Source organism: Mytilus galloprovincialis, chromosome 10, assembly GCF_965363235.1.
Source record: "Mytilus galloprovincialis chromosome 10, xbMytGall1.hap1.1, whole genome shotgun sequence".
In the NCBI taxonomy this organism is placed as follows: Eukaryota; Metazoa; Mollusca; class Bivalvia; order Mytilida; family Mytilidae; genus Mytilus; species Mytilus galloprovincialis.
In genome coordinates, this window is record NC_134847.1 from 61,134,952 (window position 1) to 61,151,444 (window position 16,493).

Sequence of the window (16,493 nt, forward strand, 5' to 3'; positions counted from 1 at the left end):
TCCGAAGTGTTGAAAATCCCCCCCTTTTTATGAATAAAGCCCCATAAATCCAAAACTTAAAATCTGAAATTAAAAAAAAAACGAAAGGGAGCTTACATCAATAGATATAAACAATTCACCAAAGTTTCATGGACATTGGTGAAAGCCTTTTTGAGTTATTGTCCGAAGTGTTGAAAATCCCCCTTTTTTTATGAATAAAGCCCCATAAATCCAAAACTTAAAATCTGAAATTAAAAAAAAACGAAAGGGAGCTTACGTCAATAGATATAAACAATTCACCAAAGTTTCATGGACATTGGTGAAAGTCTTTTTGAGTTATTGTCCGAAGTGTTGAAAATCCCCCCTTTTTTATGAATAAAGCCCCATAAATCCAAAACTTAAAATCTGAAATTAAAAAAAAACGAAAGGGAGCTTACGTCAATAGATATAAACAATTCACTTAAGTTTCATGGAAATTGGTGAAAGTGTTTTTGAGTTATTGTCCCAGTGTGGAGGACGGATGGATGGACGGACAGACAGACGGACGGACAGACAGATGGACAACGGTATACCATAATACGTCCCGTCTAAAAGACGGGCGTATAAAAACAGTGGTACATAAGTGATGGAATAATAATTACAATTAAATCCATTATGTTTTACAATCTAGCATTATATTTCTCCAAATTAATACTATTTACAATAAGATGTCCAATAATACATAAGTTTTCATATGAATAAACATTTTGCATGTATCATTATGAAGAACAAACTAGTCATTTCAAAAGGAAATATGATGTTCCCATACTCATCAGACATAAAATATAATTAAAACCATGAATCCTTAAATTCTTCATCAAAACACAATGTAAAATTCCTTTGTATTACCTTACTAGTGATACACAATGCTTTAATATGGTTTGGAATCAGATTTTCATCAATTTTTAAAATTTCAGGTATTTAACTGTATGTAAAACAAAGAAAATTATAGTACATGCATTGAAAAGGGGTCAGGTATCTCGCAAAACAATTTCAAAATTCTAAAAATGATTGTAGAAACTGAATACTATAAAGCATGTGATATTATTTTTCAAAATTTTAATTTGCTGTACATATTTTGAATCAATTTCTAAACAGATTGTTCAAGTTTTCTGTCTGAATATAAAAAAGAAATACTTTTCAGAAATATGAAAAACTATTTCCCATTGCGGTATGATTGGCACTAAGACAACTATTACCAAATACCAAAGGACAAAGATGTAAAAATTGTCAATTTAAAAAAAACTTGTTTAATTATCATGATTATCACACATTTCTTAGTGCGGTAACTAGTAAATAATTTCCAAAAAATGGTTTAAATCACTGCACAGTATTTGGCTATTGTAACATAGAAAGAACTATATCATAAAGCATGTAAATTCCAATTTGACATATTATAACTTAGCCCTGAAAAAAAGATAGAATAAGAAATCAAGTTTTAAAATACTTGGCAAAATATTAGTACAACATTGTAGTCGATCTTTTTTCAAATACTATCGAAAGTAACTTTATACACTATACATTCACTATACCTGTATAACATAGTCATTAACTACAAGCAAAAAAGAATTTAATTCTTCAATGAAGCACAAATTTTCTGTTGATTTGGAACAAAATTATTTTTCAAAACCTGCATGCCAAACACAAAAAACAAACAAAATCATTTTAAATGTCATAAAAATTTCCTTTAAATTCTATGTTTTCTTTCTGTGTCTTAGTGCAAAAGTTTTCAATTTATAATTCAACCATCATAATTGGCAAATAGAATTAACAATGGAAATTATTTTGTACTTAGAATCGTACTTTACCATATCATCAAAATGCATGACAGCTACTAATTCCATGTTCAAAATGTAAAATTCCTTCATTCAATGATTCCAAATACTGCATGTAAACAGTAAAATTAATTTACGTCACTGTATTTCAAACCCTGCTCAGCGTGTTATTTATTGACGGAAACCTCTCTATATATGTTGCATATTTCTATATGGGGAAACCAATAAAGGCAAATAATAGCACTAGATAAATAAAAAATAGATTACTATGTTAATTGATTAATTGACGCATTTAAAGTTTATTTTACTACCATCGTCAACGTAGTTATAATGTCAATTCCGACATAAGATACATACGATAAAGCCGAGAACTGGATGTTCACTATTTAGCTGTGGATGTTAGGATGAATGTTGATAAAGGTTATAGCGTAATTTTTCTCCTTTATTGGTTTATCTGAATGTAAATTGCACAAGTGAGAGTCCTTTTATCAAACTAGAATTAGTGTTATGTAACAGACTTAGTTTTTCAATTTCCTTTTTATTCTATAAGAGCAAAGGAAATTCTTACAAAAGGTCACCAGCCCTTCATGACATAAGAGAGTTTTAAATCAATACCTGCAGAGATGTGTTTAGTACTTTTATAAGGTCTTTGTCTTATAAGTTTAATAAAAGGAAATCATATTTTCATATTTTTTGTTTCTAACTAGTCATAGATAGTAATACACAATTATTACAAACTTTAAATTTATGGAATAAGATAAACCTGCTTTATGATTTAACTTCACATTTTCAATCACAAAGTGCTTGTACCAGAGTCAGGACTTCAAACTGTACTATGATTATATTATCTTTGGAATAGATTTTACCTTTAATGAGGAGTATGTATGAACATTGATTATTTACTTAGCATTATATACCTTAGAAATGAGTACATTTGTTTCATCCTTATATTTTTCATAGAAAAAAATGCATGGTAATCAAAATCTATTTTATTTCATTTATTTTCTTGGTTACCACAATTTTCATGTATTTAGGAAAAATTGTATTTTCAGCGATATAAGAGAAAATTTACACTTAGTTGAATAAATATATTAATAGTTCATCTTTTTTAATGAAATCTAGGAAAATTGGTTTCCCATGAATAATAATGAATCTGCAGTATTTAATAAAGAATACAAAAAATATATATATTTATTTTTAATGATAGCAGAAGGAAATCAAATTTAATATCACAACGACACACTTTTTCACCATTTAAACCACAATGGCTATTGCCCCTTACCGAAAGTCTTTAATTTCTTTTCATTTTTTCTTAATGTATTTAAAACTATCCTACGAGAATTAAAATCGTAATCACTTAAACTAGTTAAAGGACATACAAATATCATGTATGGTTTAAAATTTCACTAACCGTTGGAGTTGCAGAAAGAAATCTAACTGTTTCGAGACATTTATCAGAAGCAAATCCTATCATGTTATATTTTTTTAATAAAAACAATATATTATATGCTCTATTTGTAATTCTTCATGCAAAAATTAGAAATTAATGAAAGTACGCCATAAAGTTCTAGTAAAATAAGTGATCTTCCAGTATCTACCTGTAAACAAACCTTGACAGTCTTGTATCTATTTAGTTCCATGACTATCTATCTCGGTGCTATACTAATAACTGAACTTATAAGGTCAGAAAACTACAGTACGTACAATAACCACTTCAATGATTTTGTGTCCTTACAGGATAAAGGCATTATACTTCAACAATAGGAAACATTTAATAATTATTAAGAATTTATGTAAATAATATCAAACCTTACATTCTATTATTATTCAATTTATATATGAAATAGACCACGGAACAGCTGATCGAGAAAATAGAAATTTGTTGAAAAACTTGGTTAATATAGTACATTAAGTGATAACTTCAGAATTAATTCGGTGAAAAGTGAAAACTAAATGTAGACCTCTCCTCATTTCAATGTTTATGGATAGATGAATTTGAGGACTTCAGTATAATATGTCAATACATGTACCCCATCATTTGAAGTAGATCATTTTCTTAATTTAATGATACATTGAAGATTGGGTTTTTTTTTTTTTTTTTAATTCTTAAAAAACAAAACTGTAATTAAATTTAAATATTTGATTTTAATTTTATAGTGACAGAACTGGGTTTGATTTAACATTAGATAACAGTGTACCATCCTCAATGCAATGAAATGAAAATGTTGGTAAAAGTATTTTAAAAATTTATCTAAAGAATTTCGCCTCATTTAGTCTTCGTCAAGTAGAATTTGTAATTCTAAATTACTAACAAGATAATAGAGACATTTACTATATCTTGATACATTTCCTTTTCCCACCTTATAAACTTTAAGCCATCAACATTGAACTTACTGCAACAAAACATATGAGTTCACAAAATGTTTATAAAATTTAACCTAATTTAATTCATTTTCGTAACTAACTTCCACTTGCAGAAAATCAAAGGAATACATGCCATGGCTTTTGATTTGAAAGTTGTTTTATTTTTTTTCGAAAAGTATATTGAATTATGAATTTTGTATAATTATCTAAGAAAAATGCTAAATTCAATCGGAAATATCTCTACATGCCATGGCTTTTGATTTGAAAGTTGTTTTATTTTTTTTCGAAAAGTATATTGAATTATGAATTTTGTATAATTATCTAAGAAAAATGCTAAATTCAATCGGAAATATCTCTAAAAGTAGGTCTTGGTTTTTTGTTTTTTTTTGCATTTTTCATGACAACATATCTTTATACAGATCATTTATTGAAATCAACCTAGCTGTATCAATAATATTAAAAACTGATCATGTCATCATGTTTATTTTTTTTCATCACATTTTATCAAGTTGTATTAAACATTATTATCATACTTGACTTTTTATACTAATGTATGCAATGTATATGTTTGCATTTTGTTTGATTTCTCATGATGAGGGCCTCAGGGAAGATTAGTTATATAGCTAACTGTGTAACCCTCTTAAAATAAAGTATTGTTGTTGTTGTTGTTGTTGTTGTTGTTATACTCTAGCATTATTTAAGCCATCAACACTTTTTTCAAACTTAAAATTAGTTCATAAAGCGCATACACGTATCTATCACACAAACAAATTTACATTCCGCCAATTTCACTTCAACACTTCGCTGGTGTTAATTTACAATCTGAATCTCAGTGGAATAAAAATGATTTCAATCTAATCAACTCTATAATGCAATTAAACTGCAAATAAAGCCATTTCTTTACTTCTCCTGATGAAGCTCAGCTTGTTTAATGGGAAAATTTCTACTCCACTTCGCACACAATTTCACATGATCAATATCAAATTTAAAGCTCCAATTAATCATAACTAATTAATTAATAAAAAATTTCAATTAGACATAAGTTTAATTAAAGATCATAAAGTTTAAAATATGAATATTACTGTAATAATAAAATTTAATAATTACCTCATTGATATAATGTCTCATTTTAAAAATTCCATCAAACTGCTTGTAAACACCGAATGTGGCTTCTGATATTGGTTCATTCATTCATTCATTCATTAATTCCCACACAGAAAGTTAAATTAGAATAATCCTTTACTTTCTTTTACCTGTAAACACCTGAGTCTGTTATTGAATCTATTGATCTTCTCATCAATATACAACAGCAAGAAGTTATCCTTACCATAACATGATTGTTTTTATATACCATTCAATCAACAGGTGGGGTGCTGTACTGTAGGATATAAACTTTAAAAATTAGGAGAAAATATAAATATTACAGGCCTTAATTCATATCAGGTGCTTTTCTGTATGATTGGAGGAAGGTGCCCCTTCAACTCTACAGTAATGTAGAATTATTGTAGGATGGTAGAAAATCATCGGATGCACTGTTCTAATTATCAGGTGCTTTTCTGTCCGATGGGTGAACGACCTGTGTTCCCTAAATCTACAATAATTTAGAATGTGTGTATGACCCAGGGAAATTACCAGATACATTGTTCTAATTATCAAGGTAGCCTTGGGAAGGGGTTTACAATTTTTTTTATAATGAACCATAAACCTGTAAAATTTGCTTGAAAGTGACCTGGTGACCTGAGGAAACTTCAAAAGTGTCCTTGTGACTTATAGTGGAACATTACTTGGTACCCCAATTTGGTATATATTTCAAAAAAAATTAAAGTCTTTAAAGTTTACTAAGTTTCACTTTAATATGACTACAAATTTGGGGTAAACTACTAAGATAAAAAAAGTTTAACTAATACAGAACTGATGAAAAAATCAACAGAAGAACAGACTGGCAAAAATTTAACATATTGCCATCCTATACATTTTTAAAATTGAGAATGGATATGGGGAATGTGTCAAAGAGTCAACCATCTGGCCAAAGGGTTTTAATATACATATCAATTACTTCAGAAGGGATAACCTATCATTCTTTAATAGTATTGGTAGGACAGGATTTCCAAAAATAGAAAATAAAGAGTCCAGACTGCTGACACTTTGCAATATTTGAGGGTCTGGAGAGGGGTCCTTCATTTCTATGTATATATTCATTAAATTTTTTTACTATTTTTCTCCCTTCTTTATCTAGTTCGCCCATTATTCTCATTTCTTAAAAAAAAATTAAATCACATTTTTTTATATTCTGTATTTCTATTGGCTTTTTTATGTGCGTTTGCCCTCTCAATTCTGTAAACCCATTTATGACCACCATATTTACAAGTATTCTACACATTTGTATAATATTTAATTTGCTAAATCTCAGTAATCATTAGAAGAAATGTCAAAGTAGCATACAAATTAACTGTTGTAATAATTATAATGAAAACGATAATTTTCTTGAATTTAATGAAACCATATATAGATAAGTTTTGTCATGATTTCTAATAAATATAATCTTTTCTTGAACTTACAGAAGGAAAATGAGTTATAAGTTCAGATTACCAATATAAAAATAAGGGATGAACACAGACACAAAAATGCGGCGGGGTTAAACAATATTTATGAGATCTGAACCCTCCCCCTATACATCTAGCCTGATGAACAATGTAGTGTAATATGTACCAGATTCATCACACGAGATGTTTTATTTTTTTATTTAGCCTAAAATTTAGTGAAATATGCATAAACATCGTAAATGAAAGGTTTAAACAGTCTGATTAAAACCAGCCCCCACTATCCTTAAACGCAAGTGGATAGTGGGGGCTGGTTTTAATCAGACAGAGGTTTAAAGGAATTCCCAAGAAATCTCAAATATTCCAGTCTTCAAGAAGATATCATTATAACTTCACTTATCATTTAATTCACAACAGTCATTTCAAAAAGTTAAATTGTTCCTTTAAAATATGTCAATCACTTTAGCATACCTTATGGATATCTGTTATACAACATAATAATTCCACAATAAAAGAAATATTACATAACTGTTTAAATAATCCTAAATTTAATCTTCTAAGTTCATAATCCTAAAAAAAAGGTTGCATAAAATCAATTAAATCTTGTGTGGGATAGAAGCTTAAAGCCTTAAATAGAGTCAAGGTTAAAAGAATTAATTTGTTCTCAAGAAATTGCACTTATGATGCAGTCTTCCAGGTTATACGATATGCATTAAAAAATAAGTACAAAATGGTATCCCTCTTTATCAAGGTAAAAGGTTTATCACAGTCAAATTGTGTTCAATGTTCTTTTTAAGTCACAATTTGGTCTTTGATATATATATACACATGGGTGAAAACTAAAGAGGCCTTATACTTAGTTAAGGCAAATACTTATTTTATTGATTTGGAGTTTACATTGTGTCATAGATCAAATTTAAGCGATGTGCACTGGTTACTGTTAATATGTCTTTTGAATAAGACTTTAAGCAATTTCAATTGATATTTTTTAGTGTGTCTTTCTATGTTGTGATGTTACACTATTATTTCAGGTATGGGTGAAGGTTGGTACCTTGATGGAGAGGAGGGGAGTGGATCATAACCCTTGGCTAATAAAGATGAAAAGATCCTCAATCCAATGATCTAATTAGTTTGTTACCCTATGCTTAGCAGTAACAGGACTATAATGCCCTATTATCAATTATTAACAACTTTTGGCTCCTTACTTATATACCTAACATCAATCCACTCCAATTCTGAAGTGCTGACAGCTTAACTATCTACCTACCCACTGTATAAATAGTGCTTGTTACAGATAACTTATCAAACATAACACACCAACTAATCAACGGAAATTAGACACCTGTAAAAAGGTTCACATTTAGACAAAAGCGATATAAGTGAAGATATCATTAATCGGGCACTGCTGTATTCCTTGCCATTGTGGACCATAGTAGGAGGGCATTCAACTTTTTTAAGATAACCTACAGTATTGAAATTGATGATAAGATTTGTACTTTACTGTAACAAGTTAGTTGCAAATGTAGACAATATGCCATTATTTCCCCATTACTGCTTCAAAAAATAATGAAGAAAAATTGGTGAGGTTTAATTTGTTCCAATAAATCAGTGCGGTCAAGATGCATTATTTGAGGAGATAAATCAGTATGGTCAAGTTGTATGATTTGTGAAGATAAATCATGAGGTCATCATGTATGTTTTGTGATGCTATATTACACTATGGTCATTTCCTTGGTCATGTGGTAAACAAAGATAGATGCATTAATTTGTTTATATAATAATTTGCATCAGTGACTTATATAGATACTGCATCAAAAATTTCCAAATTTCCATTCACACCAGCAACAAGTGACACTAGTTGTACAAAAATTCAAAAAAATCATAGATGGTGTATGAAAATATATTTACAAGGTAACCCTTTCACATTGTACCATCTAAATCACTGCCATGAAGCTGTTCAAGATATTCTGTTGAAATAGACACTTAAGATCCATTTTTAACCGTGCTATAATATAAGAAGAAGATGACTACGTAATACTATCTTTTGAGGAATAAAGTCAAAAGAGGGTCTAATCTTACTTCAAAGAATAATTGAGTGGGTTTTCCGATCACGGCTAAAGTCCATCTATCACTTGACAGCCATAAAACAGGATCTCTGACATATGCTTAAGTCTCTACCATTGTCTTCTAAAGAATATGCCTCCAGTCTATACTATTACATGATCTCTGACATATGCTTAAGTCTCTACCATTGTCTTCTAAAGAATATCCCTCCAGTCTATACTATTACATGATCTCTGACATATGCTTAAGTCTCTACCATTGTCTTCTAAAGAATATCCCTCCAGTCTATACTATTACATGATCTCTGACATATGCTTAAGTCTCTACCATTGTCTTCTAAAGAATATCCCTCCAGTCTATACTATTACATGATCTCTGACATATGCTTAAGTCTCTGCCATTGTCTTCTAAAGAATATCCCTCCAGTCTATACTATTACATGATCTCTGACATATGCTTAAGTCTCTGCCATTGTCTTCTAAAGAATATCCCTCCAGTCTATACTATTACATGATCTCTGACATATGCTTAAGTCTCTACCATTGTCTTCTAAAGAATATCCCTCCAGTCTATACTAAAACATGATCTCTGACATATGCTTAAGTCTCTACCATTGTCTTCTAAAGAATATCCCTCCAGTCTATACTAAAACATGATCTCTGACATATCCTTAAGTCTCTACCATTGTCTTCTAAAGAATATCCCTCCAGTCTATACTAAAACATGATCTCTGACATATGCTTAAGTCTCTACCATTGTCTTCTAAAGAATATCCCTCCAGTCTATACTATTACATGATCTCTGACATATGCTTAAGTCTCTACCATTGTCTTCTAAAGAATATCCCTCCAGTCTATACTATTACATGATCTCTGACATATGAATAAGTCTCTACCATTGTCTTCTAAAGAATATCCCTCCAGTCTATACTATTACATGATCTCTGACATATGCTTAAGTCTCTACCATTGTCTTCTAAAGAATATCCCTCCAGTCTATACTATTACATGATCTCTGACATATGCTTAAGTCTCTACCATTGTCTTCTAAAGAATATCCCTCCAGTCTATACTATTACATGATCTCTGACATATGCTTAAGTCTCTACCATTGTCTTCTAAAGAATATCCCTCCAGTCTATACTATTACATGATCTCTGACATATGCTTAAGTCTCTACCATTGTCTTCTAAAGAATATCCCTCCAGTCTATACTAAAACATGATCTCTGACATATGCTTAAGTCTCTACCATTGTCTTCTAAAGAATATCCCTCCAGTCTATACTAAAACATGATCTCTGACATATGCTTAAGTCTCTACCATTGTCTTCTAAAGAATATCCCTCCAGTCTATACTATTACATGATCTCTGACATATGCTTAAGTCTCTACCATTGTCTTCTAAAGAATATCCCTCCAGTCTATACTAAAACATGATCTCTGACATATGCTTAAGTCTCTACCATTGTCTTCTAAAGAATATCCCTCCAGTCTATACTATTACATGATCTCTGACATATGCTTAAGTCTCTACCATTGTCTTCTAAAGAATATCCCTCCAGTCTATACTATTACATGATCTCTGACATATGCTTAAGTCTCTACCATTGTCTTCTAAAGAATATCCCTCCAGTCTATACTAAAACATGATCTCTGACATATGCTTAAGTCTCTACCATTGTCTTTTAAAGAATATCCCTCCAGTCTATACTATTACATGATCTCTGACATATGCTTAAGTCTCTACCATTGTCTTCTAAAGAATATCCCTCCAGTCTATACTAAAACATGATCTCTGACATATGCTTAAGTCTCTACCATTGTCTTCTAAAGAATATCCCTCCAGTCTATACTAAAACATGATCTCTGACATATGCTTAAGTCTCTACCATTGTCTTCTAAAGAATATGCCTCCAGTCTATACTATTACATGATCTCTGACATATGCTTAAGTCTCTACCATTGTCTTCTAAAGAATATCCCTCCAGTCTATACTAAAACATGATCTCTGACATATGCTTAAGTCTCTACCATTGTCTTCTAAAGAATATGCCTCCAGTCTATACTATTACATGATCTCTGACATATGCTTAAGTCTCTACCATTGTCTTCTAAAGAATATCCCTCCAGTCTATATTATTACATGATCTCTGACATATGCTTAAGTCTCTACCATTGTCTTCTAAAGAATATCCCTCCAGTCTATACTAAAACATGATCTCTGACATATGCTTAAGTCTCTACCATTGTCTTCTAAAGAATATCCCTCCAGTCTATACTATTACATGATCTCTGACATATGCTTAAGTCTCTACCATTGTCTTCTAAAGAATATCCCTCCAGTTTATACTAAAACATGATCTCTGACATATGCTTAAGTTTCTACCATTGTCTTCTAAAGAATATGCCTCCAGTCTATACTATTACATGATCTCTGACATATGCTTAAGTCTCTACCATTGTCTTCTAAAGAATATCCCTCCAGTCTATACTATTACAGCCATAAAACATGATCTCTGACATATGCTTAAGTCTCTACCATTGTCTTCTAAAGAATATGCCTCCAGTCTATACTATTACAGCCATAAAACAGGATTTCTGACATATGCTTAAGTCTCTACCATTGTCTTCTAAAGAATATCCCCCCTAGTCTATACTATTACAGATCTTGAAGATAGAGAATCTAATCTACTGTAGTTGGTCGTGTATAGTACACAGTTATGTATAGTACTGTATCCCCCAAAAATTGTGAAAAAAAGACTAGTAAAAAAAGTCATGATTTCAATGCTCCGAGTAAGGAACTAAGATAATAACAATATTGTGTTTGAAGATTTGCAATTATCAATTTGCAATTTGAGGGTTACTAGCAACACTGTCAATAGATATTTTGAAACCATCAAATCAAAAATTTGTGTAAATAAACATTTTCAAATTTCCTTGCACAATACTGTCTTTTGGCTTATAATAAACAAGCTTCTGCCTAAATTTTTTAAAATTCCATAAAGGATTGCATGGCAAACTAATTGATGTCCAAAAAAACTTTACCATAGGCTGAAACTTCAATATATAATGAACATTACAAAAAATGTTGCATTAAAATGCAAATTGTCTGTCAATCTCTGAAAGCCTTGGGGAAAAGCTGTATTTTGATACTTGAATTAAATCTAGTCTAATTTCATAGCCAGTAACTTCCTTCATCCCTAATCATCTTATTCAAACAGCAATAGACATTTCATGTCACTGAAAGACAGGAAAGAGAAAATGATCAACTTGTTGATTACTATTTGGTAAGAATGAATGGCAGGAAAGTTTACTCAGCATGGCTACTGACCATGAAGGGATTAACTTCCTGGTCAGTCACCCTCCATTCATAAAGAGGCAGCTATATCTATCTCGTCATCTTTCCGTTATTTAGATCATTACACTGATGAATATCTAGTATTAGGATAAAAATAGCTATCAACAAGTTCTAATAGATATAAAAAAATATGCAGTAATTTTAATTATTCTTATTATACAAAGGAAGCAATCAACATTTTCTTTTTTCTCAATGCCAAATAGTCTATAGTTATTAAGTAGCATTCAGAAACCTTCAATGGCTCATTTCCTGTCATTGATGTGCTAGTTGAGAAATAAAAATAAAATAAAAAAGAGAGCTATAGCTTAAGTACTGGTAGAAGTGGTATTTTTGCCTTGCAAAAGATCTGAGATATCACCCAACAGCAAGCTATGAAAGTTTTAATGTTTTGGTATGAGTCTAATCATTCTGATTCTATATTACTTTGATTAAAAAATTTATATCAGGCAAATTAAGCTAAATTAATTATTTCTTACCACCAAAAATTTCTTATAATTTAGAGAAAATATTTCAGGCATTATCTATAAGTCAACAGCATTTTCAGTAGTATGTTCCCTTACAAACATTCCGAAATCCTGTTTTACTGAATGTATCCTACAAAACAAAATGGATGTCCCTCTTTTTCTCACTGGTTTTACTGTCTGTCAGGTAAGACCAGGGTTAGATCCAGCTATTTTTAAAAGTGGGGATTCTCAAGCCAGGAGAAAAGAGGGTGGGTCCCAACCCAGGAGAAAAGGGGGGTTCCAAAGATTTGTCCCCTTTCAAATGCATTGATCGTTCAAAAAAGGGGGGACCATGGAGGATCAAGTATAAAAAAATCACCAGTCAACCCTAAGTGACTGAGATTTTCAATTTAACCTATATATTTGCATATTTATTCATAAATCTTTCCACTGTTTATTAAGCTATTTCAATATAAAAAAAAAATATTGTTGAGTCAGTATTAAGTTAACTTATATCCAATAATAAACTAAACTTATATTCAATTATATAGTGCAACCAAACAAAATGTATGATAATATTGTATCAAGACAATGGCAGAGAAAAATTCTTCAAACCATGCCCTAGAAATTCAATTAACTACGGATATATCAAACATCATTCTTAGTCGTTTGATCTCTTCCTTTTTTGTCTAGCGGTTCATTACATCAAATAAACGTAAAGAATTTTTCTTAGATTTATATAAAAAGAGATATTGAATAAACATCAACACGATAGCAGATTGTAAACTTAAAAATGTTATTTATTCATTGAGATGCAGGTTTTAATGTATTATAATAGCTGTTACATTTATGTTTGTTGTATACTGTTTGTATCCCACACAATATATCAATCATTTCTCATTCCCGTCAGTTTTTCTATCAATTTTACAGAATATGAATGTTTACAAAACATTTATACTTGACATTTCTGTTGTTGGTATCAATAAAATATACTTAAAAAAAATGCTTATGAAATATTAATCATTTTCCTTCATAATCTTATTCAATATTTGCATTTACAAAATTATATGGTTATTGGAGTAAACATAAAAATTATTTTAAAGCATGTCTTTTCTTCCTCTCAGTATCACACCAATCTTCTTATAATATATACATGAATTTAATTTGACGATATTACACAATTCAAATAAAAGGCTTAACATATAAAGGTCCAATAACAAAGATTCTTACCGTGAATATATGTTTCATTCAAAGCTCAAAGAAAATCATGGAACGATTAAGTTCTCCAACCACTCGATAAATTGTCATTGTACTAATAGAAGAGGAAAGAAAAACCTAGTCAGACAATGCACAAACGTCAAATTAGTCAATCCTGATTGCTACAAACATCCCAGGGCAATGTATTGTATTAAACATTCATATAACATAGATCAGAAGACCACTTTTCTTCTCACCTTTTTCGACACCTGGGAATCATAAACGGACATAGCTTAGTTGCTGGAAATGGCTTTAAAATCAAACAATAATACATGAAGATGACTGTGAAAAGAAATCAATGCTTACAGATTTCAACTGGTGTAAGAATTTTCTGTATAAGAATTTGTAGTATAATTACAATTGTGTATTGACTCCTGAGGCTTTAATGTGTTGTGATAGGCAAACAGCAAATTGATTGTCAAGCAGTCTTTGAAAAGGAGAAGAATAAATGCCATATTATTTGTTAAGCATCAAATATAGCAAGTTCTTCCCAAGTCAAAGTGAACTGCAGTTCTTTAGCAGTTAATTAGCATTCACAGTTCCCACTTGACAGCAGTTATTTGGCAGTTTATTAGCATTCACAGTTACCAAATATAAGGCAATGATTAATTTGCATAAAGGCATTCCAATAGCATTCCATAGCTGTTTCTTAGCAGTTTATTTAGCCTTCACAGTTCTTCGGCAGTTATTTTTAACGAAAAATTTAAATGAGATCTGAATATTCATGAGAACTGCTATAATAACAGCTATCAAATAATGAATATTCATGAGAACTGTTATAATAACAGCTGTCAATAATGAATATTCATGCCAACTGCTAAGTTTTACATCCTAATATGGTTTTATAAACTGCTTATAACTGCTGTGGAATGCTATCAGATCTGCCAAAAGTTGCAATACAAAGGCGACACATGAATACTGGTAATCAATATACAGTGTACAAGATATGAAAGCAAAAATTATTAAAATTCTAATATTTTACTGTAAGTCTTATGTGAAATTTCAAAAAGTTGTACTTAAACTTATATTTGTAATTAGAGCAGTAACTATACAATCTAATAACAGACTTAATTTTAAGGGAATGTAAAAAAAAAAAGAGTAGCACTTACTTTAGCTGGTCTAATAGACCCTTTATTAATTATATAAGTGGCCGTAATGATATAGGAACAATTAAAAATGCACTGTAATTATCAAAACTTTTAAAAAAGCAACTTATTTAAGAGCTATTACTGCTAAGAGGCTTATCACTACCTTGACTAAGTGATTTTCAAATAAGAAGTTATTTCATTGTTGTCATTATTTTATTACCAAACAAGCCAAATGTACTGTTTTTATTCTATTAAATGTGGACCAAAAGACAACAGTTATATCCTCTTTCTCTTTTGGAATTTTAAACAAATAAATTCTTGATACATGTAATATATATTATGTTTCTTTTTTCTGAAACAAACTAAAGTAAAATTATATATTATAAATTAATTTCATTAAATTGATTGTTTGGACAATTTTAACCAATCAGCTATTTGCAGTCTAGGTTTACCTATGAATTCCCTCCCCCTTTTTTCAACTCTCGAATATGATTAGATTTGTTTTTTTAACAAAATAATAGATTAAAATAATCATATATATTTTTTTTTCAAATAACATCTTGAACTGTAAGTATACATATATGCTAGTATTCTAATACAATCCTGTCAACATCAGATATTCTATTTTTAGTAAACAACTATCCCCCCTTTTTGTGGGCTTTCTGTATGATTTCTGTTTCCCCCAACAAAGTTATGTCAGAATATACACAAGCATTAACTGTAACTTTCATCTTACTGTACTGCAGGTGTGTAAAAGTATTCAATTCATCCAAAATTAAGCTTATAAATGACAAAAATACAGTTTTTCACTAGCAAGTATTTCCACACAACATGGAGCCAAAATGCACATTTGAAAATGATAAAATTATCTTCAAATAAATGTTTAACTTCAAGCTGAAAACATAGCCAGATCCAAGCATTTTTATAACAAAGATTAATAGGTCAACTGCTATCGAACTGCTGTCATAACTGTTGTCCTGACTGCTAAGAGGAATGCTTAGATGAATGCTAAGACGAATGCTAAGTCGAATGCTAAGATGAATGCTAAGACGAATGCTAAGTCGAATGCTAAGATGAATGCTAAGACGAATGCTAAGCCGAATGCTAAGAAATGGTGAAATGTGGCAGTTTTTCAAACTGCTATTAGATTGAATGCTTAGAACAGCTAAAGGACTGCTAAAAATATGAAGAACTGGCAAATAACAGCTAAAAAACAGCTAATAATAGCAGTTCAGTTTGACTTGGGTTAAGCTTGTAATAGATCATTTAAAGAATGTTGTATTTATGATTTTTTTTTTCAACAAACTTTCTATTATCAGGCTCTTAAAAAGAAGATATTTGCAAATATTAAATATATATAAGCATACAAATGCTTTCTCTATATTGCATTGTATTCTTATCAAATTTTACATTTCCAAAAATATATTGAGCCCTTTTTGATGATTTTTATATTACTTGAGTTGTAACTATCAACCTGATTTGTAGTAAACCTTGAGGGTATTATGAAAACTAGGTGAGGCAGGCATGAAAAACTTCTATTTTTTTTTACCTAAATAACTTATACCACGTACACTACTACTTTTGAG

The 16,493-nt window shown here is 30.3% G+C and overlaps 1 protein-coding gene across 9 annotated transcripts in view; it reads right to left on the reverse strand.

The window, feature by feature from the left end:
• The window catches only part of LOC143048037 (arrestin domain-containing protein 17-like), an 80,283-nt gene that overhangs the window by 31,394 nt on the left and 32,396 nt on the right, over positions 1–16,493 (reverse strand). The window contains exon 1 of one of the 9 annotated variants that reach the window (XM_076221467.1): positions 13,793–13,825. The exons of 4 other annotated variants lie outside the window; for them this stretch is intronic. In XM_076221467.1, the coding sequence (XP_076077582.1) occupies positions 13,793–13,810 (18 nt within the window). In that variant the 5' untranslated portion in view covers positions 13,811–13,825. Of the gene's footprint in view, positions 1–1,826; positions 1,964–3,391; positions 3,527–5,264; positions 5,412–13,792; positions 13,826–16,493 lie in introns of those variants that run through there. 4 more of the 9 variants (XM_076221463.1, XM_076221465.1, XM_076221466.1 and 1 more) reach the window with 4 other exon arrangements.